General features: G+C 55.8%; 8 protein-coding genes across 8 annotated transcripts; 2 read left to right on the top strand and 6 right to left on the bottom strand.

Annotated features, from left to right (window-relative positions):
* Positions 1-248: 248 nt before the first annotated feature.
* Positions 249-2,045, bottom strand: JCM15063_005045 (uncharacterized protein; the record flags this gene model as incomplete). The annotated part of the gene is made up of 8 exons (XM_076676148.1): positions 249-340; positions 410-534; positions 617-766; positions 854-1,464; positions 1,527-1,555; positions 1,622-1,691; positions 1,759-1,788; positions 1,866-2,045. 8 exons carry the CDS (start codon positions 2,043-2,045, stop codon positions 249-251), a joined length of 1,287 nt encoding a protein of 428 aa, XP_076536686.1.
* A 466-nt stretch (positions 2,046-2,511) lies between these two features.
* JCM15063_005044 (Mob1/phocein family protein) lies at positions 2,512-3,648 on the bottom strand (the record flags this gene model as incomplete). The annotated part of the gene is made up of 5 exons (XM_076676147.1): positions 2,512-2,544; positions 2,615-2,984; positions 3,060-3,153; positions 3,307-3,339; positions 3,411-3,648. The coding sequence occupies 5 exons, from the start codon at positions 3,646-3,648 to the stop codon at positions 2,512-2,514; spliced, it is 768 nt and encodes a 255-aa protein (XP_076536685.1).
* Positions 3,649-3,939: 291 nt separating this feature from the next.
* On the top strand, positions 3,940-5,431 carry JCM15063_005043 (uncharacterized protein; the record flags this gene model as incomplete). Its single annotated transcript, XM_076676146.1, has 7 exons — positions 3,940-4,008; positions 4,086-4,160; positions 4,232-4,300; positions 4,367-4,515; positions 4,580-4,674; positions 4,738-4,924; positions 4,993-5,431. The coding sequence occupies 7 exons, from the start codon at positions 3,940-3,942 to the stop codon at positions 5,429-5,431; spliced, it is 1,083 nt and encodes a 360-aa protein (XP_076536684.1).
* A 275-nt stretch (positions 5,432-5,706) lies between these two features.
* On the bottom strand, positions 5,707-10,095 carry JCM15063_005042 (GATA-type transcription factor; the record flags this gene model as incomplete). The annotated part of the gene is made up of 6 exons (XM_076676145.1): positions 5,707-5,901; positions 5,968-6,084; positions 6,154-7,017; positions 7,079-7,877; positions 7,949-9,914; positions 9,990-10,095. 6 exons carry the CDS (start codon positions 10,093-10,095, stop codon positions 5,707-5,709), a joined length of 4,047 nt encoding a protein of 1,348 aa, XP_076536683.1.
* Positions 10,096-11,263: 1,168 nt separating this feature from the next.
* On the bottom strand, positions 11,264-13,657 carry JCM15063_005041 (WD40 repeat domain-containing protein; the record flags this gene model as incomplete). Its single annotated transcript, XM_076676144.1, has 10 exons — positions 11,264-11,419; positions 11,502-11,745; positions 11,816-11,989; positions 12,055-12,137; positions 12,206-12,357; positions 12,433-12,553; positions 12,615-12,691; positions 12,756-12,848; positions 12,918-13,037; positions 13,117-13,657. The coding sequence occupies 10 exons, from the start codon at positions 13,655-13,657 to the stop codon at positions 11,264-11,266; spliced, it is 1,761 nt and encodes a 586-aa protein (XP_076536682.1).
* Positions 13,658-13,948: 291 nt separating this feature from the next.
* On the bottom strand, positions 13,949-18,917 carry JCM15063_005040 (uncharacterized protein; the record flags this gene model as incomplete). The annotated part of the gene is made up of 9 exons (XM_076676143.1): positions 13,949-14,336; positions 14,416-14,495; positions 14,570-14,708; positions 14,775-14,908; positions 14,991-15,292; positions 15,370-16,787; positions 16,846-17,130; positions 17,200-18,273; positions 18,340-18,917. 9 exons carry the CDS (start codon positions 18,915-18,917, stop codon positions 13,949-13,951), a joined length of 4,398 nt encoding a protein of 1,465 aa, XP_076536681.1.
* Positions 18,918-19,055: 138 nt separating this feature from the next.
* On the top strand, positions 19,056-19,889 carry RET3 (coatomer subunit zeta; the record flags this gene model as incomplete). Its single annotated transcript, XM_076676142.1, has 4 exons — positions 19,056-19,299; positions 19,366-19,591; positions 19,662-19,773; positions 19,839-19,889. 4 exons carry the CDS (start codon positions 19,056-19,058, stop codon positions 19,887-19,889), a joined length of 633 nt encoding a protein of 210 aa, XP_076536680.1.
* Positions 19,890-20,245: 356 nt separating this feature from the next.
* On the bottom strand, positions 20,246-24,215 carry JCM15063_005038 (uncharacterized protein; the record flags this gene model as incomplete). Its single annotated transcript, XM_076676141.1, has 11 exons — positions 20,246-20,573; positions 20,650-20,786; positions 20,856-21,447; positions 21,508-21,702; positions 21,763-22,443; positions 22,510-22,622; positions 22,690-22,904; positions 22,968-23,202; positions 23,250-23,349; positions 23,403-23,793; positions 23,873-24,215. The coding sequence occupies 11 exons, from the start codon at positions 24,213-24,215 to the stop codon at positions 20,246-20,248; spliced, it is 3,330 nt and encodes a 1,109-aa protein (XP_076536679.1).
* Positions 24,216-24,372: the final 157 nt, after the last annotated feature.

Genomic DNA, 24,372 nt, shown 5'->3' with positions numbered 1-24,372 from the left:
GATCTTTGTGTTGCACGCTTCCAAAGTGGAGAACCTGAATTCGAATATGATGAGACCGCTCTTTTGTGCGAACCAAAATTGGCACCTATTTCGCTGCCAACCTCGTTTCGCGAATGAAATGGCACAGCTTTGAAAGGCGCACTCAGTGGAAGTGAAGGACAGGAGAGATCTATTTCTAAAGGAATGCAAGTAATGTAGGAAAAGTACAACACAGACATCATACAACCGGAAGCCGTCCGCCGTGCGAGCTAAGCCCACCGACCGAGGAGTGCCATCAACCCAGCACCCAAGAGGACGAAGAATATGCAGAATGCGACTTCGCCGTTTGAAGCCTCGGCCACTGTTCAAAAGTAGATGCACCGGCCTGTCAGTCTGGATTTCTCCCATAGGACCCACAGGTCGGACTCACTTTTGCGATCGAACACAAAGTCGTGTGCGAGGCACTCGACGATGCCAGCCCACAGCAAGATGCCCGACGAGCACGCATCTAGAATCCCGCTCACGATGCTCGACGTGGTCGACTCTGGGTTGTATCTGTATCGAATGTGCGCAGATTGAGGGTCAGGGTCAAGCCTGAACGGTTTCGACAGGAGGATAAGTAGTCCAACAAACTTACACAGTCCGGATCCCGAGGCCGATCGAGATTCCTAACGGAGTAATGCACGAGTACAGGATCGCTCCAAAGATTGGCACCCAGCTCAGCTGCGACGGGAGCGGTAATCCAGACAGCCGACTCCCAAGACCGATTCCTTCGAACGCTTGATGACTGGGAACAAGATTCATCCAGCGTGAGTGATTTCTGCGAACCGTTTAAGATTTGGAATTGGGAGGAGAGAGAGAAAGAGCGGCTTACAAGATCAGGACGCAAAACAGAGGTACAAACTCGGCATTGACGGCGAGGGTCAATCCGATGATGAATGAGTGCAGGATGACACCGAATTCGAGGATCCCGACCCCAATGATCTGCGCGAGACTCGACTCGTCGATGAAGCTATGTTCGTGTTCGTGCGTGTGTTCGTGCGGGACAGAATCCAGGTGGGGGAGAGTGCTCCCGGGAGACACCAGGGTTGCAGCCGAAACCTCGGAACTCTTGATCGAGTCTCCATTCAAACCGTCTTCGAGGTCGACCAGTTTCGTCGTATTCGTGATCGATGACACTCTCTGAATTTCCTCGATCGTCGCTGCACGCTCGAGTTGCGGTGACGCGAGCCCTTCCTGTGCGCTGTCGGCGACATGCTGACCATGTCCCGTGTGTCCCAACTCGCTACCTCCTTTCGTCGAATGCGGGTCATGAGACTTGAGGCCACGCCTTTTGAGGTACGATCGTCCCCATCTGTGGGCAACGAGTTCGACGATCCAAATCGAGAGCACTGCTGCCATCGAGAGTGCCGGAGCCCAATCGTAATCGGTCCAGGTTCCTTTCAGACAAGGCGACGTGAGAGCTTCGAACGCTGGCGCGAGCAACTGAAATTCCTCCATCTTTGGTCAGTCTCGCCTCGTGCACTGTCGAATAGCAACTGACGTACGTGGATGAAGGCCGTCGCGACAAGGACACCTGGATGTGCGCACCAACCCGATTAGTTGCTGTGCTCGCGTTCTTGAGTCAAACAAATCGACTCGCCTGATCCAAACATCTTGAACGCAAGATACACCTTGTCTGACAACGGCATCTTGGAACGCCTGGTTAGGACCTAGGTTCGCGAGAAGAAATGAGTCAGGCTTTCGTCCCGGATGGGACGCGGCGAAAGACAAACGGACTGGGAACAAGGTTCCGACTGCGCTAGTCACCTGACATTTGTTCGAACCGACGCCAAAGGTCAGCGTGAAGACCTGCTTTGAAAAGTAGAGCGGTATTAAATACGCACGAGGATAATAAAGATGGCCGCGACCCTCAACCCAAGTCTGCCATTGTACTCGGACTCGTTCCCGCACGTGGGCGTATCTGTTTCGGGTGCGCTCTGGAAGGGTGAAGCGATAGCCGATGCGGCGAACACGAGTTGACGCAGGTCGGTTGCGGGTGCGGTCAGCACCGACAGCGACGACATGATCGCAGCAGCAGCAAGCCAGCAGAGTGTAGACGATCGAGACTCACCATGCTACTCTGCACCGCCCTCCAACCTGGCTTAAGGTTCCTTAGACAAAGGTAACCACGCAAAAACGACCGCAAAACTGGAGACCGACACCGGTGGGGTCCTCACTTGCGCACGTCTTTTTTTTTATTTTCGACTTCGCGACAGACTTGGAACTTTCCGATCGACGGTTTCGTGCCTCTCGTCTTTGCGCGCGGGAATCTTGCGACAAGAAGGGCTCTTTACACGGGTGCATACGAAATAGCAACGACGAATCGAAATCAATCCGAAACGGGGAGAACAGGCAGAGAAACGACTCGGCGGAAGAGGGGTGAACATGCGGTGTAGAAAGAGAAATGCTAGGTATACTGTCGATATCGACAGACAACAGTGGAGCGAGAACCAAGGAAAGAAGAGCGTTAACGCTGATACTGGGAATCGATCAGTGATCAAGGACCCCGAGTCCTCTCCATGCCTGGATCAACGAGCGAGGTTCAGCGAATAGCCCATCGCAAACGTTTCGAGCAGGAGAGTGCGGAACTCACGTCCATCAGGTCTCCGATCACGAACGGCCAGCCTTCTTTCGGAGCTCTGCACTCTTTCGGCTCGAGCAGGTCAAACTCGCGCCCAAAGGTCAGGAAATGAGCAAACAACGAATTGAGATGCCCTTCGGCGCTCAGGTGCAGGTACACCTGGTAGTGCGCATGGTACAGGTGCGCAAAGATGCGCAGCAGCTGCGTGTAGATGTGGCGCGCAACCGACGGGAAGTTGGGCGAGAATTCGCGTCCAGCCTTGGTCGGGAACACGGCTTCGTCCTTGATGAGGCCCTCGACCCAGGTGAGAACGTAGTCGATGTACTGCGGCGCTGGCAGCTTGACCCGTTTGCGGTTCGCGTCGATCCAAGTGTAGTCCATCCTGAAGGGAAGACGGCACACGGCGTGAGTGAAACAGTCTCGTAGTACATGAGTCGCCAGGTCTCCTGCGACGTACCCTGGGCCGGCAGACATGGTCGGGTTGTTCTCGACCGTGCAGAACTCTGTCACGACCGAGTAGAACAAGTTGAGGTTGTTGAAGAGATCGACGACTAGGGTTGCAAGTACGCGGAATGCGACGTAGAGACAGGACAAACGATGATCGGAGAGCAGGCGGACAGCAGATTCGAGAGTCAGCACAAGCTGCGCATCGACCGGGACGCAGCGCGGTGCGGCTTGAAGAGTCGAACAACAGCAAGACTCACGGTTCACGGCGACCCATTCATTCACGTCGACGTCTGTGGAGGATTGCGCGTGGCAGGTCAGCAGCGAGCGAGAGAAAGCGCTGTGGAGACAGACAAGGACTGACACTTTGGCAGCGCCACGATCGTCTTGAAGTTGCCCTTGACAAGGGCGGCTTTGACGAATGGAAGGCATAGATACAGTCGATCGGTAGTCTGCTGGCCTCTACTTGGGTGCTGGCTTGCGCCGCGCTGCGGGAACGGAGCATTCGAATGGTTCGTGCCGGGAGGAGGCGCAGAGGGCTGTCCCGGTTGGCGAGGGGGAGGCTGCGCGCGTGACTGGGTCGGTCTACCCCCGAGGCCCATCGACGAGAGGAACGAAGACCTGGCAGACGCGTCGAGCGCGAGTCAGTCGCGACGAGAGATGAACGTCGTTCGAGCTGCACGCGACTCACATTCGAGACGCGGCTTAGTCGAGCGAGGCGCACGCAGGCTGAGAGCAATCACTGCTTGTTGGCCTGGCTGGTCGAGTTGCGAGATTCGAGGTCGAGTGAGCCGGAACCAAAGTACACAGCGTGGCCGATGAACCACGCACGCGCGCACTGACACGTGCCGCAACTTTGTCTCGCTCTCTTGACGCTCATCTTATCTTCTACCATGTCGATCTTGGTACTATCCGCCAGTGATGTCGAAAGAGTCACTCGCGAGATCTCGGCCACTGCGCTCGTGCGTCTCGAATGCTTCCCCACTTCGCCGCGCTCCACGTCAGACTGATGCAGGCCGGCTAATGTTTCTCTGACCAGTGCGAGATGGTGGGCGCAGCCATGAGCGTCGTGTCCACTCCGACCGTCGACCCGATGGATGTACAGAACCCGCAGGTTAGTCCGCCCCATCGAGACCGGCGTATGTCTCTCCGAGTGATCGCTTGCTCAAGTTTCTATTATCCCAGCGGATAGCGACCGAAAGTGCTTCACACCACACGCTTTACATGCCAGCGCGCTTGACCACGCCGAGCCAAGTTCGTTGATAACGTGCACCTCGCGAAGCTGGTTTTTCGGCTCTGATCGCTCAATGCTTTCTGCAGGGTCCCGCGACGTCAGTCAAAATCGTATCGAGTCCAAAACCTGGCCACGACGGGCAAGGACTGCCCGCGACGACGCTGCTCCTGGATGAATCGACGGGCAGGGTCCGTGCGATCGTCAATGCGTCGGACTTGACCGGTCTTCGAACTGCGTACATTGCGCGTCTCTTCACACCTCATCGCGAGAGTGTATCTCTGAGGCCTGGTCTCGTGCAGGGCGGCTTCGGCCTTGGCGAGCAAGATCCTCGCAAACCCCAATTCAAGGCGGCTCGTTGTGTTCGGGTCGGGGACCCAAGCCATGTGTCACGCCCGTGAGTCTTTCCTCGTTGCCTATTGACTGCTGCGCACTGACATGCCTCAGCTCTCTGTGGCAGTGCTCATCCTCCAATTGTTCCCGTCGATTGAGAGCGTGCAGTTTGTCGTCAGGTCTCGTGCCTCTCGCTCGGCTGTGCTTCTCGAAGCAAGTTTCAGGTCCCACTCGGAGATCATGCGAGTAGAGACCTCTCTGATCTTGACCAGCGAGGGTCCCGAAGCCGTTAGGCATGCCGACATCATTTGCTGGTTCGTATCGCCGAGTTCTACATACGCATCTGTCAAACCGAACCTGACCCCCTCCAACTTTGCTGCAGTTGTGTCCCTTCGACTGCTCCGCTCTTCTCCACGATTGACCTCAAACCCGGCGTACACATCAACGCGATCGGCTCGTACAAGCCGACCATGTTCGAGTTTCCCCCGGCTCTGATCAGTCCCGACTCCCTCGGGTCATCCGAAAGAATCCCTACCATCCTCGTCGATTCAAAAGAGGCGTGTCTGCATGAAGCTGGCGAACTTATTGCATCTGGTATCACCGCGGACAAACTCATCGAGATTGGAAGTCTCTGCGACGAGAGTGGCAGCCTTCGAACCGATCATGAACCCACACGCGTCGCATTGAAAAGGCTCAAGGGCTCGCCTGAAGCGAAGAGTCTCTTCAAATGTGTCGGAGTCGGAGCAATGGATGTTGCCATTACTCGCGCGATTGTCGAGAAAGCAGTGGAACGCCGGTACGGACACGAGGTCGCGTTCTAGATGTTGTGCAAAAGGGTCCTCTCCCGCGAATCGACGTAGACAATGGACGACGAAAAGCTGAACAAATTTCCAACATCTTGAAATCGGAAACACGAAAAAACTCATCGTCTAGCAAGCTGGCCCCAAGAAGACTCTAACAGCCGAGAGAAACCAAGAATACACGAAGCATGGACATGACGGAACAAATACACATTAGTAGGTTGAGGGGAATGCAGAATTGCTGGTACGAAACTTGGGGGGAAATTCGGGAAACAGATAGGAAGAAAAATAGTACACTACTCTTGCTGTGCACGTTGAGCCGCATTTGGATACGGCGCGCTCGCTCCTGAACGTTCTTTGCGACTGCTTCCACTCGGCGTCGAGATGGCTTGCTGGGTGCCAGCTGCATGGATGCTATTGCGCCGAGCAGGACCAGTCTTGGTCGCCTTCTTCGTGCCGGGTTCTTTGGGGCCTCGATTGCGGTTGCGGCGCTACAAAAGAGCAACTCAGAGACAGATGAGCGCCAAGTCAATGAAAGGCCTCAGGAGGAGTCTCACCTTGATTACGCCAGTGTTCAACCCGGCAGGACGGTCGACGCCGTGCAAGTTTCGGAAGAGGCCGCAAGCGTTGCAGAGTGGCTTGCCATCAGCATCGCGTCGCCACAGAGGCGTGTTCTGCACAACGAGACTTGAGTCAGAATAATGACCGGTATTTTCTTCGAAAGCAAGAAGAGGAGAGCGCACAGTGGTCGAGCAATTGAGACATCTGGTGAGTCCGTCATCTTTGGAGTCTTCTTTCTTGCTATCGCTGGCAGCAACGCCGTCGCCGACTGCACGACTCAAGTCGAGCGGCTTGCCTTCGTGGATCGGAGGCTGAACCGAGATGGTATTCGAGCGAGAATGCGCTCGCGATGTCGGCGCTGATTTCGTCTTGCTGCTTGACGACGGGAGAGAAGACGACAGCGTCGAGAGATTCGAGGTACTCGATGACCGACCTCCCGCAGAAGCGATCGACAGACGAGACTTGGAAGACTGAACCGACGAGGTAGTGGGAGGGCTCGGAAGCGCTTCGCTCCCGATCCCGTTTGGCGATTCAGCATAGGATAGACCATGCGTGTCCCATGACGAGCCTGCCGAGCCATAGGGCGTCTCGACAGGGTGCAACAACTGACTGGGATCGACATGGGTCGGAACCGGCAGAGATCCGAAATCGCTACCCGTCATGAACGATTGGTAGGAAGATGTGTTGTGCTGCGAGTTGTTTTGCTGCGAGTTGAAGTAGTCATACAGGAGGTGAGTCGTGTCGGTTCCTTCTGTGAACAACGGCGGATTCGGCGACCCCAGATATTGAGGTTGCGAAGGTGCGGACGTCGCAAAGCCGAAACTTGAATGTTCGAGGAAGGGACTGGTCGGCTGGGAATTTTCCTGCGGGACATTTGTGGGTCGGCCGAGGCTGATTCCTGATGCTGAAGCCGGGATTGGAGCGGGGCCGAACGCGAATGGTCGAGTCGAGGAAGCAAGTGCCGCAGCGTTGCCATACGCACTCGTCGTCGAACTCGACACGCGACGGGAAAGCGGAGCTGTCGAAGAGGCGGGAGAGCCATTTTTCTATAACGAACCGGGTTCAGAGAAGGAGTTCATTGGGAGAATTGAAGCAGGAAAAACGCACCGTCATGAGCTGTTGTAGTTGTTTCTGAGCCTGACTGCTCGTCCCACTCGCTCGGCGACTATGCGCGCTTGGAAGCTCGGTAGAATTCACGAGGGGTGAAGGTGCAAACGTAGTGCTAGGTGACTTGATCGCTTGTGTCACAGCGTCTGGCGATTGAGGCGAAGCAGCCGAAGCGGGAGACGATGCGAGGCTCTGCAAGTTGATGAGCTGGTTCAGCGCTGACTCGATCGCGGCAAGGTTGGGATCGACACCGCCGTTGCTGCCCGGGAATGCGAAAGTATTAGAAGGTGGCGATAGCGGCCCCGGGGAGGTCAATCGGCTAGTATCAGCGGTAGGTGGGGAAACGAGTCCTCCGGACTGTGATTGAAGATCCAGCAGGCCGTGCTGACTTAGACGAGCGGAAGCGGAGCCGAACAACTCGGCTTGATCTTGTGGCGACAGTCCAAGCGAGGAAGCCAACTCGGCGAGCGCGCTGGGATCGTTCTCGGGGAGACTCGGAATCGTCAAGGGCTCGATCACAGGACGTGAAGCATTTGCCGAGCTCGACGAGGTGGTCGTGGACGAAGGAAGAGGCGGCGGCGGCATCTCGCTTGTTGAAGCTGACGAGATCCCGTTGTCGCCGGAGAAACGGGAGAAGTTTGCGGTTGCGGGTGTCGAATCGACTGTTGGCTGAGCAATCGAGGTGCGTAGCTCGGGGGCGCGCGACCTCGAGCGCGATTGAGCTCGCCAGTCCATCATATCGGGAGCTCGCGAGCGAGAACGGGATTTTGATAACGCTCGCCAATCCATCGCTTCAGCACTGTATCAGAATGGGGTGTTGTGTGAGTAAGAGCGTGCGAAGCAAAGTAGAGGACTGGATGATGGACTCACGCTTCGACTGCAGCTACAGCCTCGGGACTCGCGCTCTTGCTAGCAGTACCGTTCTTGGTTCCTCTTGTTCGGCCGCGCTCGACTTCCTGAGAGTGATCGATTCGTTCCCTTCGTCCCCTTGTCTGATTAGTCCTGCCTCGACCTCCGGCTAGCGGCTGCACAACATCACGACCTTCCTCGACCACTTCCTTCTCCTCCCACTCTTCTTCTATTGCCGCCTCCATCGCTCTCCTCAATGAAGCGTCCTCCGTTCCGGGGCTCGATTGGTTCGCCGTTTCGCCTGGCACACCGCTAGAGCTTCCCGAATTTGCGCTTTCCTCCCTTCGTTTCCTCAAAGTCATGCTCATCAACCTCCACGTCAAGTTTTCCATCCTCGCTCCGTTTGGCATCGTGTTCTTGGCCTTGTGAAACATGCGCCAGACTTGGGCAGCGATCGGGTCTTTCTGAGACAGCATCTCTGCCGATTCCTCGTCAATGATGGTCGATCCTGCTGGGGACGCCGAATTCCCCGGACTCGGCTTGCCCGCTCCTCCTTCGAAGGACGGGAAGCTTCCAAGGTTTGTGGCGATTCCTTGATTCGCGCTTGCGGGGGAACTGCCTGTTGCAAGTCGAGGACTAGGTTGGTTGGATAAAGTCGCACCGTTGGGTGACTGCTGAAAGACGTGTTCACGTCCGAGAACATCCGCCACGAGCTTTGGGCTTGGCAACGCTTCTGCGAATTTTGGAACCGGACTTCCTCCGTACCCTCCTACTCCGTACGCATCCACACCTTGGTGACCTCGCCGAGCTGCGGGTCCGACGGAAGCCATTGCCGCTGCTGCCGCACTTGCGAACCCACCCGACGAAGTGAAGCGGTCGAGATCATGCTCGAGTGACGAGAAGTCGTAATCGACGGGCGGGAAGGGTTGTCGGGGTGATTGAGCCCGCGAAATCGAAGGTGTATGGATCGCGCTTGGCGGAAGCGAGGCGGTAGCATCGGCGTTCACGTTTGAATACGGAACCTGTGCGGGAGTTCTCGGGGCTGCCGAATTCGCACTTTGAGGCTGACGTCTCGGAAGCGGAGGGAGAGGTCGTTGATGACTGGATACTGGAGCCATATTGAAAGCTCCAGCTGTATCGAATCCGTTCGACAGCAATGCGGGAGAAGCGAGAGGGGATCCGGACTGCGTAGGTTGCGTTTGCGCTCGCTGGTGCGGCGCGCTCGTTCCAGGTACTCCCATAGCTGCCTTGATGTACGAGCTGCTGACGCTACGCTTGGACGCGGGTCGAGCCGAATTTCGGTGTACCGGCGAGGCTGCGGTTGTTGAAGCGGATCCCGCCAGTGAGCTCGACTGGGGCGATGGGCGCTGCAGGAGGTCAAAGCCAGACGGAGTTCCAGGTGCCGACATGGACGTGGTGGCAGCGAGGCGCGCTTGTGCTTCGAGGCTCGCATGCAACGCGTAAAGGCCCGGATCAAGGCCCGCAGTGTTCGACATGGTGCCGAACGAATTCAATCCAGGATACGGAGTCGAGGGCATGGAGCCGTACATGGTCGGGATTACATTCGGCGAGGAAGCGCCAGACTGGCCAAAATGCGGTGTGGCTGGGAGGGACGAAGATGATGCGAGGTTGGCCGCATTGATCAAGTCGAGCGGCAGATGTGCCGGATAATGGGTGGATTGGAGAGACTGCAGGTAGGGAGGCAGAGAGGTGCCGATGGTCAGGGGGAGCGCGGTGGAAGGCGCGGAACCGGCAAACAAGGCGGGGGAGGGCTGCTGGTCGAGGTTGGCTTGCAGGCTGGCCGCGATCTGCGCAAAGTCATCAGGCAACGAGTCCATTGGTTTGCTGCTCTTGGGGAACTCTGCGGACGCGAATGGCGGCGATGTCGACGCGGACGTGATGGCGGACTCGGGCAGATGGGGAAGAGGGGAGAACGGCGCGGGCGAGCCTGCTGAAGAGGCTGATGCAGTAGGGGTACTCCCTGGAGCTACAGGTGCGCACGAAGAGAGTCAGGAGATCGCCTCTGGGCAGGCTGCGGCGAGGAGGGCGAGGGCTAATTTACCCGCGGTGCAGTGAGACGGCAACGGCGAGTCGTCCAGGAAGAGCGACTCGTCCACCACGAACGCGCTGAAGTCTACCTCGTCAGACGGCGGCGGTGCGAGACTCATCAACGGGCGGACGTCGGATCGGGCGCGGAAAGCTGTCGCGCAGATAGGAGCCTCTAATCAGCCGGCGACGCGCGTGAGAAGGGCGCTGCGAGGCGCTCGAGTCGGCAGCGTACCCTTTCTAGGATAGTGTGGCTGTAGGCGAGTGTTTTGGCGACCAATGCAAGGCGGGAAATAAAAACGTGCAAAGTCGGGCGAGTCGGGGAAGATGAGCGGGAAATCGGGTTGCAATTGACAGCGTATGCAGGCGCGGCAGGGAATTGCAATCTCCTCTCTCAAACCCAAACGAGTTCCAATTCCGTAGACAAAAGTAGCTATGCGTGCCACTGGAGCGTGTCAACAGGGCGGACCCGCGGGATACTCGCCAAAGGACGCACTCGACAATCGCTTCTCTCGCGAGCGGATTAAAACATTTATCGCATGATCAGAAATCCGTTCCTGACTCGAAGATTACGCTCGCCTCTCCTCTCTGCTGGGCTTGTACATCGAGGCAGTAAGGCTCTTTCGATCGAGGGCAATTACGACCCGCTCGACTCCTGACCAAGCTGCGTACAAAGCCGGGATGTTCAACAACGATTGATCTGGAGCCTGATTTCGGGGAACCCGGAGACGAGGCCGTAGCGTGATACGTGCCTCGATCAAACTCGTCTGGGGCCACCCAAAGTCGCGCGAGTTCGCCGATGCCATTCTCCGCCCCCTCAAATGTCGTACAGTACAATACTGTACAGCACAGTACGTGCCGCAGGACTGCTCCGCCGGACCCGGACAAAGGAGCCGGCGATGACGCATAGACCTGAAAAATGCGAATCAACTGTAATGAGAAAGCAAATGGCCGGCCATCAGGCTTCCTGAGCTCGTGCGTTCCCGTTACCGTCCGCTCCTGTCAACTTGCGACGCCTCCTCTTCCTTCTCATGCAGCAAAGGAGCGCAGTACAGCGCGATTGACTGCAAACACGCCCGAGCGGGAAGAAGCGTTTATCCAGGGACATCCTGGGGGCCCTCATCTGCGCGAACTTTCTTTCTCTTACGACAGTGCTGGGAGATACCTGAACCGCCGATTGGCGGGAACGAAAAATTTGCAGGATTCGAATGGTATCGAGAAAACAAAAAGGGTATGCAAAAAAGGAATGCGGGTGCGACGTAGAGAAAGTCTTTTTAGGCGGGGATCAGTTCAGACAGTGGTCACTTCTCCACTCCACCGGTCCACCAACCGGCGGTTCTCCGCGTCCTCGAGTGGGTTGCCGCTCGTTCGACTGGATCGACGGCGAGCTACGTCCATGTCGAAGCTCCAGCGCCGTACGAGTAGGTCGTCAGAACATGTCGCGAGCTGGTCAAATTTCGAGAGATAGCTGGCCGAATTAGCTCCGCTCGAGCCCCGATCAGAGAAACAGTCGATCTTGGGTACTCACGCCGTCAAAAGTCCAATCGAGCCCGCTGACTTCCTTCTCGTGCCCTCTGACCCGTACCGCGTCTTGCCCGGATCCTTCAATGTCCCAAAGGTAGAGACTGCCGTCGGCGCTTCCGCAGGCGAGCGACCGAGAATCGGGCGAAACTGCGCATCGCACGTAGAATGACGCAGCGGAACAAGATGCGGTGGCGAAAGTTCGAAGCGGTGCAGGATGCGTCAAGTTCAGCGGATCGTATGCGCAAATCCTGTTGTCATGATTATGAGCGTGAGTTGCTGGAAGCTTTGGCGTGGTAGATGATGGGACACCGAGCTCACTGGGAATCAGTCGAAAGTGCGTAGAGCCTGCGTCCGTCGGGAGCGAGTTGCATGCTCGCAATGCCGTGCGGGCGAGCAGACGCCGCGGCTTCGACCGAGTCTTCATTCGTTTCGTAGAATGCAGGGTTGATGCGACGGCTGTGAGAGCGGCGGAGATCCCAAATCTTGACAACGCTGATTTCAACGTTGCGGGTCAGATCATGCAACCGCGAAGAAGTGTCGGAGCGATTGAAACTGACCTGTCTGCCGATCCAGCCGATGCAAGTAGATTGTCCTGGTGCAAAAGATAATTGACGGCAGTGACACTGCGGGTCGCCGAACGCTACCCATGACGAAGACACGAGAGCTATCAGCTGACAGTTCTCCTTCATGACAAATGTTCACGCTCACCCCTTTAGCAGCCTTTCCTTTCGTACCGTGGGCGTTCTTGATCTGATTGACAGTACCAACAGCGCTCTCTTCCGGTCCGGTGTACGTGTACCCTCGGACGCGTCGATCCCAAACACGAATCGAGCCGTCTCGCGAGGCAGTCGAGAGCATATCTGAGCAGGCGAGAATGTCGCATTAGGCGCGAGGAGCTTGGGCGGCATGTGGAACCTGATCGGGATTATGCTTACGAGGATTGAAAGGGTCCCAACTGACGTTCTTGACTGTACACAGATGTCCACTCAAGACACCAACGCATGCCTTGGTTTCAACGTCGTGCAACCGCACTGTCTGGTCACCGCTCGCGGTTGCCTGTTGTCGTACAGTCGAGATCAGCACGTTTGCAATCGAGCTACTCGTGAGTACTGCTCACAATGGTCTGATCGTCTTGACTCCAAGCAAGATCGAAAATAGCGTTGGAGTGCGCTTGAAAAGATTCCCGGTTTGGACCTACACGAGCGTCGATCTCGGATTAGAACAAGGACACGGTGCACAGCACTCAAATGCAGCTCACCGGTATACCATTCGCTCTTTTTGCCCGCAATCAGGCTGATCGTGCCTTCTTCATCGGCGATTGCCACTACTTGTTTCCGCCCAGCTTTCGCCGCTGTCAGATTGAAGAAAGCGTCAGTCGCCAGCGTAGCATGTACGTTGTCCTGTGGCTTGAGGGACGGACCATGAGAGAACGCGAGAGCAAAAGGCGGTGCAAAGTCGCGAGTGGCTTGGATCGAAGGGATCCGTGCGACATGCTCCTCGTTGCTCGAGACCAGGGTGCGCAAGTATGGACGAGTCGACACTGCACCAAGCTCAAGAGCAATGCAGAGTCAGTATGCGGGACTTAGCCAACGAGAAATGCTGTCAAGTCGGAAACTGACAGTGCGCCGAAGTTGAATGATAACCAAGGTCGCGTCGTCGCATCGCGCTCGAAGTGCTCATTTGACTCCCTGACTGCACGAAGCTGCTCTCTACACGCCGTTTGTGCGTGCTGGTTGTGGGACTGAAGCTCGCGAGCTGAGCGGCACTCTGCCAGGTGAAGGCGTCTCGTTCGCGTTGAGGCGATGCTGATGCGTTCCTCCGCCGTTTCACAGCTCGAGGTTCTACTTCTTCTGCTTCGTCGTAGTCTTCGCCCTGTTCGGCGAGTTCCATCTCGAGATCGCCATCGATGTCTTTGCCGCAGGGAGAAGACGAAGCGCAAGTCGCGTCGAGCACTGAAGTTGCGGGTGTTGAAGCTGATACAGCATGGGCAGCGCTTGTAGGCGAGCTCGATCGGAAGAACGAGTCGGCAAGGCTTGTCTGGCGATACGAGGTGCGAGTGGAGAGTTTGGACGCGCGAGACGCCGAGGACGAGATCGAAGGCGACCAGTCTACGTTCGTGAGGTCATTCGCGAAGCGAGTCGGTGTCGTCTTGTTGGACATGTCGAGTGATACCAAGTGGCTGGGCTGAGAGGGATCCGAGAGACCAGCGCGCGCGAAGTTCGTCGTCGGCCGCGCGTGCGATTCGCGAATCGCGCATCGACATGTTTTTTCGCTCGCGCCGCGACGTCTCATGTTCTCTAGGACGCGCTTTCAGCTTCTCAAAGACGGTCTGTGGGTGAATGCAAGATATTGATTGCGAATGCGTCTTCCTGATCTCATACCAGGAGTAGGACAGCTCGAGTGCCGTACAACATGATAAAAAGAAAAAAAGCTATGACTGATCCCGGTAATTCAGCCTTTGATCGAGAGTCGACTGAAATGGCTCAGCTCCATGAGGCACAGTTCGCTGCGATTCCTGAAGCTAGCTTGTACGACTTTACTCCGTCCGAGTCCCGCCAGGTCTTGCTTCTTGACGATCTCGTTCTTCAGGTGGCGCAGGTCCCACATTTTCACTCCTTGGTCATAGTCTGGGAAAACCACGACGGTATCCTTTTGATCGCCTCGGAGGTACCGACCCATGTTGGTCGGTTGAAGAGTTCCGTTCAAAGATCGATGAGGAGCGAGGTCATAGCCAAAGGTGAAAACTGGGGGCGAGGTTGGGTCGACTCGACGATCATGAAGGAGGAATTGTTCGCTCGGAGTGGCGAGGCGTGAGAGGATGAGGTTCGGGTCGCAGGTCCTGAGCGATTTTGAACAAGCTTTTGAGGGTCAGTTTTGGAAGCCAGCCTCGTTCAGAAGCGAAATTATATTGTACTGACACAGCCGCTACGCTCATCACGGCCGATGCGAGGGTCGCCTGCCATGTAGACAGCCTCGTCTCGAGATCGTACGTAACCACCTGTCGCGAAACGAGGACTAAGTTCAGCTCAACCGCTCGCCTCCGACGTTCAGGGTTTCATATTCTCGACTCACTCTGCGGTCTTTCCCTCCCGAGACTAGCTCGTCTCTCGCTTCGAGATACGCCAAGCCCGTTATCATTGAAGTATGTTCCGTTCGAAATTTGTCAAGCTTGACAGCCTGGGTTGAGCGCTGTCGAGTCCAGAGATACAACCTACGTAACCACGAGCGAGACAGTCAGTACCGAACGAAAGACCATGAGTTCTGCAGCGTAACTCACTTCTTGTCTTCTCCACCTGTCACGAAGCGCAACCGACCGGTCGATACCTTGTTTGGAAGTGCCATGATTGCCGTGACTCCGCCGTTGACATGAGGAGCATCCGTCAATCTCGTCTCGACAAGCTTGGTCTCCGTCTTTGTCAATCGAGTTCCAAAAACGTCAGCTATCAGAATGCACTCGTATGGCAAGTGTGCGAGAAGGGCAAGAAGGGCTCACCGCGGAAACGTTTCGCTTGTATAGTACGACTTGGTTCGGAGGCGAGGCGAGCTCTTTGCCATCTTTGGCTCCGAGATACCCTACCAGGAGGGTATCCTTGGCCTGGTTGTAGCTGAAATCATCGACTCGATTGCGATCCTGGTTCGATGCGTACAGTTTCGTGATGGTTGAGACTCTGCCCGAGTCGGGAGGTGGCAAGGACCATTCGGCGATGTCTCCCAAGAACGAAACTGAAAGGAACGATGCAGGATCGGCAGCTGTCTGAACCATCCCACGAAGCTTGTTGGATCGACCATCGAAACCTGAGGGGGAAAAACGAGCTTCGTTAGTTACAACGAGATTTTCTTTGCTCAGAGTGAACCCTTTTGCATTCCCTCACCATGCAAGATCGATGTGCTGACGCCCGAGATGACGATCCTACTGTCTTTCGACGAGAGTCCCGTACCCAATCCGTTTACGAATTTGTCCTTCCTGTCCTTGACTTTCTTCTTCTTCTCTTTGGAAGCCTGGTCGTCGGTTCCAACCCGACTCTTGCCGTTCTTTTGCGATGATGCTCCATCTTTGCCTGGTACGATAGGGGCGGTACCTGCATCTCGCAATTTCTCCTGGACTGCCATCGCGACCTGCTCAGCGATATACTTTTGGAGCTGTTCAGGGAGGACCTGCAGGTCTCGAGCTGCAGTAGAATGGGCGCTCGGAGGTGAAACTCTAACGGTCTGACTACCGACGACGGTTGACGATGTTGTTGTTGAAGGACGGGGTCGAGCACCGTTCGGGCGCAGTTCTTCCATCATGGTCGATTCAGAGGAAGAGCTGTCGTGACTGCTCTCCTTTGATTGCCGAGTGTTCGAACTGCCATTCTCATGCTCGGTCGAACGATAGAGACGTTTGGTAGGTCGAATCGCCTCGGGTGAGAGTGAAACCTCGCCTTCGTCCTCTTGGTTGCCTCGCTCAGACATGTTTGAACCTTCGTGCGGCATGGCAGGGTTCGAGGCGGCAGAGTCCGTGTCGGACAGGACGAGAGTTTCAGATTCCGACTGTCGGTAGCTAGACGATGCCGCTCGATGCCGAGATGTGTTCGAAGACGGCTGGCGCGCATGACCAGGGGCAGTCGAGGTTTGGGACAGAGAGCGAGGGCGTTTGTTGTTGCTGACAGGCGCACGTTCAGGATCGACATGTCGACGATGAGACGGTGGTGGGGAAAACGGTGGCTCGTTGAGGGCCGAGTCTGGTCGATCCTCAGCTCGCGAGATCGTCGGAGGGGCTTTGACGGAGGGAGCGAGCACAGGTCGGGGACTGAACGGTGGGTCCGTCACTTCGAGATCCGTCGCGCGAGTTCCAGCGTGATGTCCAACGAGCATTTGATCCGAATGAACGATAAATTCTCCCGATCCCGATCCCGCCTCTGACTCGGATCCATTCGCACGAGGAACCAAGACCATAGTCCTTTCAAACCTGCGCACGACTTTTTCCGGAAACTCTTCGAAATCGCCAACAATGTGCAAGAGGATCGGAGTCTTGCCTCGTTTCCTGAGATGAAATTCGGGAATCGCGCTTGCATCGAACAGAACCGTATCGAGGTTGTGTGAGCCGGCTGGAAGGCGTCGAATCGCATTCACGACCGCGATCGGGGTCGAGGCGAATTTGTTTGCAGACTGGAACCAAGTGCGAGAGAAGAGCGTGATGGGCGAGGTGAGCCGACGAGGAGCGGTCGTGTCGATCTTGAGCGAGAAGAAAGCGTTCTGAGTGTAAAACTCTTCGAGCGTACTCCTCGCGGAATCGAAGCGACGAAAGTATCTGTTTAGGCGAGTCAGTTTTTTGGGCGCGCGACGCATGAGAAGGGTGAAAGACACACTCGTTCATGAAGGCGGACACGGCTTGATAGGTTTCGACACTGTCCGCACGACTGTTCTTGATCGCCGCCAAAGGGAAGCGTGTCGGTGGTGACAGGAAACTGGGTTCTTCGGCGGTCTCACTGCTGGATTCGAGATTGCGCGCAATTACAGGTTTGACATCATCCTCGTCTGCCATTGGAACGTCTTCGTTTGGATTTGTCGGGGTAGATTCATTGGGAGGTCTTGCAGCGGGAGGATCAGGTTCGTCGATAAAGTAGTTGATCGAAATATAATTGCCTTCGATACTGTAAGGGAGCGAGAGCCACTCAAGGTGAGAAGAGGAAATGAAACGTGGCGTAAAATTCAAAACTCACGAGCTCCCAAGTACGACTTTGCCCTCGAGACTCCGCTTCTTGACTTCTTCGACCCTCAGGAGCGTCTGTTGCCGCAACTGATCGGGTCCCGTTCCGAGCAAGGCTTCTGGAAGCGGGATCTTTTCGATAAACGTGCCGTCTGGTTGCGCACCATGTCGCATCTCGCCTGTAATCTCGGGTATCCGAGAATCGTCGAGCTGTGGACTCTGTCTTTCTCGACGCTTCCCTTCCTCGAGTTGCGCCTGCAACTGCTGTGTAAGCTTTTCCATCTGCCTCGTGTACACGACTGCTTCCTCTTGTGACAAATTGTCATCCCTTCCGGAGCGTTTCAGCGTGTCTGGAGGCACTTCAACCATGAACGTCAAGATGTCCTCGCTGGGTTGGCGGGCTGATTTGATCTGAATCGAGTCTCGTAGCAGCGCCATCCCAGAATTTGATCCGGCAGATGAAGTAGACATGGCGGATGCGAGCCAACTTGCGATATCGTCATCGCGTGGAGACAATCTCGCCCAATCGGTAACGATCCGTCGCGAGAAGCGGTACGACAGGACGTATCGAGGCAGCTCGTTCTGGTTGACACGTGGGGTCGAAGTCGAGGTCGATGCGAGAGTGCCGAGTCGAAGTGGGGGAAAGAGCATGTCGTTGCAAGAGAGTTCGGGCGGTGTGAGGAAGGTTGGAAATTGTGGGCGCAGTGGCGTGGTTGCAGGTGGAGTCCAGCGAGGCGAAGTCGAGCGAGGGCGACGAGGAGTCTGAACTGGGCTGTCGAATTCTGACTTGATCCTCTGTCCTTGGCTCAACTCGGGAGTGTCGCGCTCTCTGAACAACCGCTGTTGCCTCGCAGGTTCAGATTCGAGGACGGGTGCCTCGGTCGTGACTGGATGGCTCGGATGCAGGCGGGATTGTTGGGGCGGAATCGCGTATTCGACCCGGAGCGGCCGCGACGAGCCGACTCCGGTCTCTGATGGGAACGGTTTCGTGTTGAGGTTGGCGATCGCATCAGATGCCGACTGGCGGTGGGCGTACGCAATGTGGGCGAACGCAAACCCGTTCTGAGGTCTCAGCCTGATACTCTCTCTGTGCAAAACAACGAGGGTCAGAGGGTCCAGCTTGACAGAAGGTAGGTTCAGATCGGAGACGCACATGTCGCCATAGGGTTTGAAGACGGTTCTCAATTCCTGTTCGGTGACGGTCTGCGGGAGTTGGGAAACGTAGATCTTGGCGTCGGGGTTGATCGGGACCGGTACCGGGGTCGGTCTCGCCAAGGGGAAGCGGGCTGGGTTCGGGGTGCGCGCGTACCACCTCGGAGGTTCTTTGCCTTTGCCAGGACCGGAATCGTAGGGTCGTGATCCTGAGCTGCTCCATCCTCCCGCGGTTGTGGGCACGGGCGGTCGACGATCTCGGTACGTCGCTGGCCCAGTCGGTGCACGACGTTGTTCCGAGTGAGCTCGCCAGGTGGCAGGACGAGGCGAGTCGGATGCGGATGCGGTCATGATTGAAGGCGGCGCTTTCGGTCGATAGTTGCTCGTGACGGCTTCGGATGGCTGAGCATCTTCGGCTCTCGGTTTCGCCCGGGTAAGTTCCTTGCGGCGGGGCACAAACAGGGCGGACCTAGGAAGCGGTCTAGGCGGGAGCGAAGGCGCAGGCGCAGGCAGTCGAGACGCGGTTTGTGTTCGAGCGCGAGGGTGAGGATCGTCCCGCGAGTGGGGATCTGTACTCATGCCCCGCGGGTGCTCTCGGTGTACTTGCTGATGAGAATGGGCTCGCGAGAGATGAGACGGCAACTGAAATTCGACGACGCGCGCTGGCTGATTCTCTCCACCTCATCATCCGCAATCATGGCAAGTTGATCTCGGGGAATGCACCTTTGCTCGCGTGTGCTGACCAGGTCGCGTGGTGGACAGAATCTCACGCTGAACCAGATCACGGCGGTGCTGCTGCTCGACTCGGACTCGAACCGGCTCGTCGCCAAGTACTACCAACCTTTGCACCCGGACCCCAAGGCGATCGCACCTGCCACTCACTCGTCGCAGCCGTACGCTTCCCTCAAGGAACAGCGCGCGTTCGAGACGGGTCTGTGGGAGAAGACGCGCAAACTGAATGGCACGTCTCTCGCTCCTCTCTCCCTCTCCGCGCTCGACTCTGCTCACTCTAGCATGGTTTTATCAGGCGACATTCTCTTGTACGACAATCATCTAGTGCTGTACAAGTCGTCCCTCGACTTGACCTTCTACCTCGTCGCGCCGCAGCAAGAGAACGAAATCATGCTCCAATCCGTCCTCGCCGCCTTCTACGACGCCGTCGCGATGCTCCTCCGCCACCAAGTAGAGAAACGATCGATCCTCGAGAACCTCGACGTCGTCGTCCTCGCACTCGACGAAACGATCGACAATGGGTTCGTTACCGACCCTTTCTCGATAGTGGGATCGCTGTCGTGCTCACTTTTGTAAATCTCTTCGTGACAGAATTATCCTCGAGACCGACTCGGTCGCGATCGCATCGAGAGTGTCAAGACCAAAACCCGACGCTGGAGTACAACTGTCCGACATTACTCTCAACGAACAAACCATCATGCAGGTGAGCCCTCTTCCAGTTGCCGACCATCTCGGATCACTTTGGCTGATATCCCGCGCGCTCGACAGGCATTCTCGACAGTGCGAGACAAGATCGGTCAACGGATCCTCAACGCCTAGTTTTTCTCTTTTTTTTTTTTCTTTTTCCCTCATTCTTGTCCGTGTCTGTTCGTTCGGGGGCGGTCACAGGACAGGAGCGATTTTTGTACAGTTTCGTCTCTGCTTTTGGTCTCAAAAAGCGGCAGTATTCTCTTGCTTTGTCGTTCCAACTTGTAACAACACATTTCCTCTGTCTGTCTGTCTCTCTCTCTCTCACTCGAGTACGAAAGAATTCGAGAGAAAACAAACGGGAGACTTTTGCGTGGAAAGAGTACAAAAAACAAAGGGGGAAAAGCAAAACATTACGATGATTCAGAGGGAAAACAAGCGTGGTCGAAGGATCATTCGTCGACAGTTCAGGATCAATCAATCGGTTTTCATACCATCCTGACAATTGTTTCGAGTTCTTGAGGAACTTTCCATCCATGAGTGGCAGCAGCACGTTTGAACCCGACGACGGCTTCTTCGATCGAGTACGGCTCGTTCCAATTCGACGCGAGTCGAGCCGGTCGAGGGTCCAAGTTGGAAATTGCCATTCGAATCTGCAACAGGACCGCCGAGATCGAGTACGACGAGAGCCATCCATCACTCGTGAGGAGGTCCATGCAGATCGAACCTCCTCCCGTCACGTGTCCGCCTCCGCCCTGCGTGAACGGCAGGAAGCGAGGGTGCACGACTCGAAAGAAGGGTGGAGAGAAGGGGAAACTGTTTTCATCCTAGATGTGTCAATTTCCCCAGCTAGGTAAAAAAAACAAGAGACGGACAAAAGCTAGTGACTTGCCTCTCTCCGAATCGGATCTCGAACAACAGAGAGGTGATTTTGTGCATCTTCATGTCCTTGACGATTGGAAGATCCTGGTCAAAACTGCCAACCGGAACTTCGAGTACCCAAGTAAACATGTTGTCGTTCGAGCGTTCCTGTAAAAAACCCCAGCTCAGCTCGTACGCTCAAATCGACGAACGAGTCTTTCGAGAACGCCTACGTACGGGATCAAAGTAGAATCCTGCTTGAACGGGTCCTTCCTGCTTCTGCTGCTCGAGCATCGCTCGCAGCTCCTTCCCAATCGTAATCATCGCGGTCCGACTCGGATTCGGAGGAGGGGGTAGGAGCTTGACGAACCCGAGTCTCGTGTCGTCGCACGGTACGAACAATTCGGGTTCCTTCTTGCTCACTTTCCTCGATGGAGAAGAGGAAGACAAACTACTCGATCCGTATCGTTTGAAACTCTTTCTCGAGTTGCCACTATCGGTACTCGTCGAGCCAACCTCAAAGTTGAGCAGCTCTGAATCGGATGCGTTGAGCTCGTTGTCGGCATTGTCAACCTTGGAGGCGAGTCTTTCGAGCTTGTAGACCACATCGGGAATGTTGATCACCTTGTTGTTCAGCGTGATGCGGAAGTTTGGATCGAGCGGCAGAGTTTGAGGAAGCTGAGAGGTCGGAAGTTCGTGCGCGGTATCGCTTGCATCGGTCGTAACCACTGCATCGGTCGATTCGGCGGGAGGACGGGACCGTTGAACGATGAGGTATCGACACTGAATCCAATCCACCTTGTCGACCACAAGGTATGGCTTGTTGGAACTGTAATTGCACATTTAATCGGTTAGACGGAGTCGATTGGACGGTGACACTTGGACTGACACAAATTCCTGAGGCACGTTAACAATCTCTGCCAGTGCTGCTAGCTTGTCGATCGGGAATTCGGCATTCTTCCAGATAGTCATGTTTGGTACCGCATATGTGCCGAAGGAAACCTCGCCTTGGAGAGCAAAGTAGCATCCATGTCCGTAAGCTCGGCCGTTGACAGTCGTCTTGAAGTGTAAACCTTCGCGAAGACTGCTCGCAACCTCATTAGCTGTTCCCCGTGATGCTTACCAAGGTTGTATTGTCGCTCACATGCAGTGAAAGTTTTTGACGCTCGAGCCATGCCAGGCGAACAAGGTAGGGTAGGTCATCGCTCTCGGGTTGCGCGCTTGGGCCGACTTGACGTTCTCTGCGAGGAGATGTTCCTTGGCGGGACTCCCGGCGACAAAGCGGAATTGACGGTATTCCTTCGGCAGTCCTTGGATCATTTCATCTTCGTCCTCGATCAGTTTGAGGTACGACGTGTTGGATACCACAATGAAGCGTAAAAGGCTCCAGGCGGAGGGCGAGACGGAATCCCTGTGCATGTCAGAAAGCTTGCGATTGCGGTTCGTAAACTTTTCCTCCGCCGAGAGGTCGTCCCCGAGTAGCCAAGACTTCATTTGTTCGATGGGCGGAAGCGTGTCTATGAGCGCAGCAAGTCCATCCGGGAAAGGATTGGCGTCAAAGTCGACGACGGGATCCCCATACTTCCATATGCTGCCACCCCGTCTAGGGACTTGGAGAGAGAGACCTTGAGGCAACAGATCGCCCTTCCAGCTGCCCTCTTTCGCCGCGACGTAGGCGAGCTGGACGAGCAGATCGATCGCAGCGGTGTTGCTGCAGATCTCGTGCTCGAGGGAAGGGCCGAGACCGAGATTGATGAGCTGGAAGAGGCAGAGCTGGGATTCGCAAACGAACGGTTTGAGCGAGATGATGACTTGATCGCAGCGCCTGTCACATGGAGCGAGTCGGCAAAACGATCAAAAATGTGGAGGGGATGGACAGGCACGAAAGTACTTGTAGCAAATCAGACAGAAGCGCGGACAGAGAATGAAACGCCGGACGAGGTAGGCAAAGGCGAGAAGCGGATAATTGTTGCATACTGACGACTCCATTGGATCTCGCGGAAGCTGTACTCCATGTTGGATGCGCTCGATTCGTAGTGGTCATTTCGAGCAGGAGACTTCGTTCACATACCTTGCTTGAATCGGCAATGCTCTTCTCTGCTTTGTCCGCTTCACGAGCATCTTTCTCGTCTAGCGGGGTCAGAGCCTTGTCTGGAGAAAGGCAGTGGTTCTCTGCAGCTGCCCATCCGATGTTGACGTTCCTGCGGCGAGTGTGGAGAATTTCTGTGAACTTGTCACAGAACAACGTTGACAATGGACCGGAAATCGAAATCGCCTCGAAATCGTCTGCAACATACCCACAAGCTTATATCAATATACATCTGCTGGGTACTTGGAGAATTCGCCCACCTGTGTAGGGATTCGCAACGTGCGAGCGGAAAGCAGTAGCGATGGCTTTCCGGGATGGTTTGTACTGAGAGCAGATTCCGACCTTGAAATTGATCTGCCCGCGCGAGAGGTTGTCGATGTCGACGGGATATTGCGATCCAAAGTTGATGAGCAGTACGAGGTAGACCACTTTGCCGGTTACAAGTTTTGGGTCCCACGCCTCGAGGGCACGCATGGGCACTCCGAGCGTGCTGACCTGTATCGCGAGCCATAGTGAGCTGTATGTCCGGTTCAGATTGCCACAGCGAAGCTCCCCTTCTTGGAAACCGAAACGACGAGATCAAGCTCGGACAGCCTTGTGAAACCAGGACGGTATCCTTCGGAGACGATTTCGCAGAAGTCACTATGATCGCGAGCTCAGTAGGATCCAGACCTGAAAAATACTCAAGAGCGCACCGCTTCAGCGCTGCTTTGACCTGATCGCTCAGACCATTGCCGACGTGGTCGATGGCGAGCAGGTGGTCATCGTCGTACTCGAACTCTTCGTCCGTGTTCTCCTCTTCGGGTTGCTTGTCAGCGAATGGACAGGGTTCATTTTGAACGAGACGATGGACGAGATAGTCGATAATCCCATTCAAGGAACCATCACCGCGCACTGGCAATCGCGAAACCTCCGACAGAACTGATTCGATCCTTGGTTCGAGGCTCTCGTTTTCGGAAAAGCACATGACGTCGTGACTGGACGGGTAGCCGCTTAATTCTGGGAACATGAGCGAGATTTTGAGATTCCCTGAAGAGAGGCGAAGCGTGAATCGCACAACGTCTTCAGCGTCGTCGCGTTGCAAGCCTGTATGAAGTAATTTGTGATCAGGCAATGCCGAGCATGGGGGACGACCATGCAAAGTCAAAGCCGAAAGATGAGTTACCTTGTACAAGGGAATCCGTGGCAAAGCGCAGGCTAATGGCGGATAAATCCGTAGCAAACTGACGCCTCGATGTCGATTTGCCCTTGCGAGCGACATCTGGAACCTCAGGAGGCGCCTGAGGCGTGCCCTCATCTTGTTCCTCATCGCTCAGGACTTCCTCTTGGGCGCCCGCTTCGTCCTGACCGTCCTCGCTCATCATACCGGCCTCGTCGCTTTCAAGGTCGCTCTCGTACTCGAAGAGCTCGCCGTCGTCATCGTCATGGATGCCGGTGTTGTCGTCGCCATCCTGTCTCTCCGAGTCGGACGTGGTTGCTTTATGGGCCTGAGTGTACGATCGAGTCATGGGGCGATGATCGACCCGGCTTGTTGCAGAACTCCTCCCACCGGAGTTACTGGACTGCACGACGTTCGAGCGGGGCATCGCAAGACGCTCGTGCTGAGTAGAAATTGAGGAAGTTGAGTGATGACAGCTGCGGCGCAAATATCCGCTCGCGCCGCGA

The sequence above is a fragment of the Sporobolomyces koalae genome, assembly GCF_050403365.1.
Source record: "Sporobolomyces koalae JCM15063 DNA, S_koalae_JCM15063T_v1_ctg3, whole genome shotgun sequence".
NCBI classification, from domain to species: Eukaryota; Fungi; Basidiomycota; class Microbotryomycetes; order Sporidiobolales; family Sporidiobolaceae; genus Sporobolomyces; species Sporobolomyces koalae.
The sequence above is the reverse complement of the archived record's forward strand: the minus strand, read 5'-3'. Positions and strand labels throughout refer to the sequence as shown.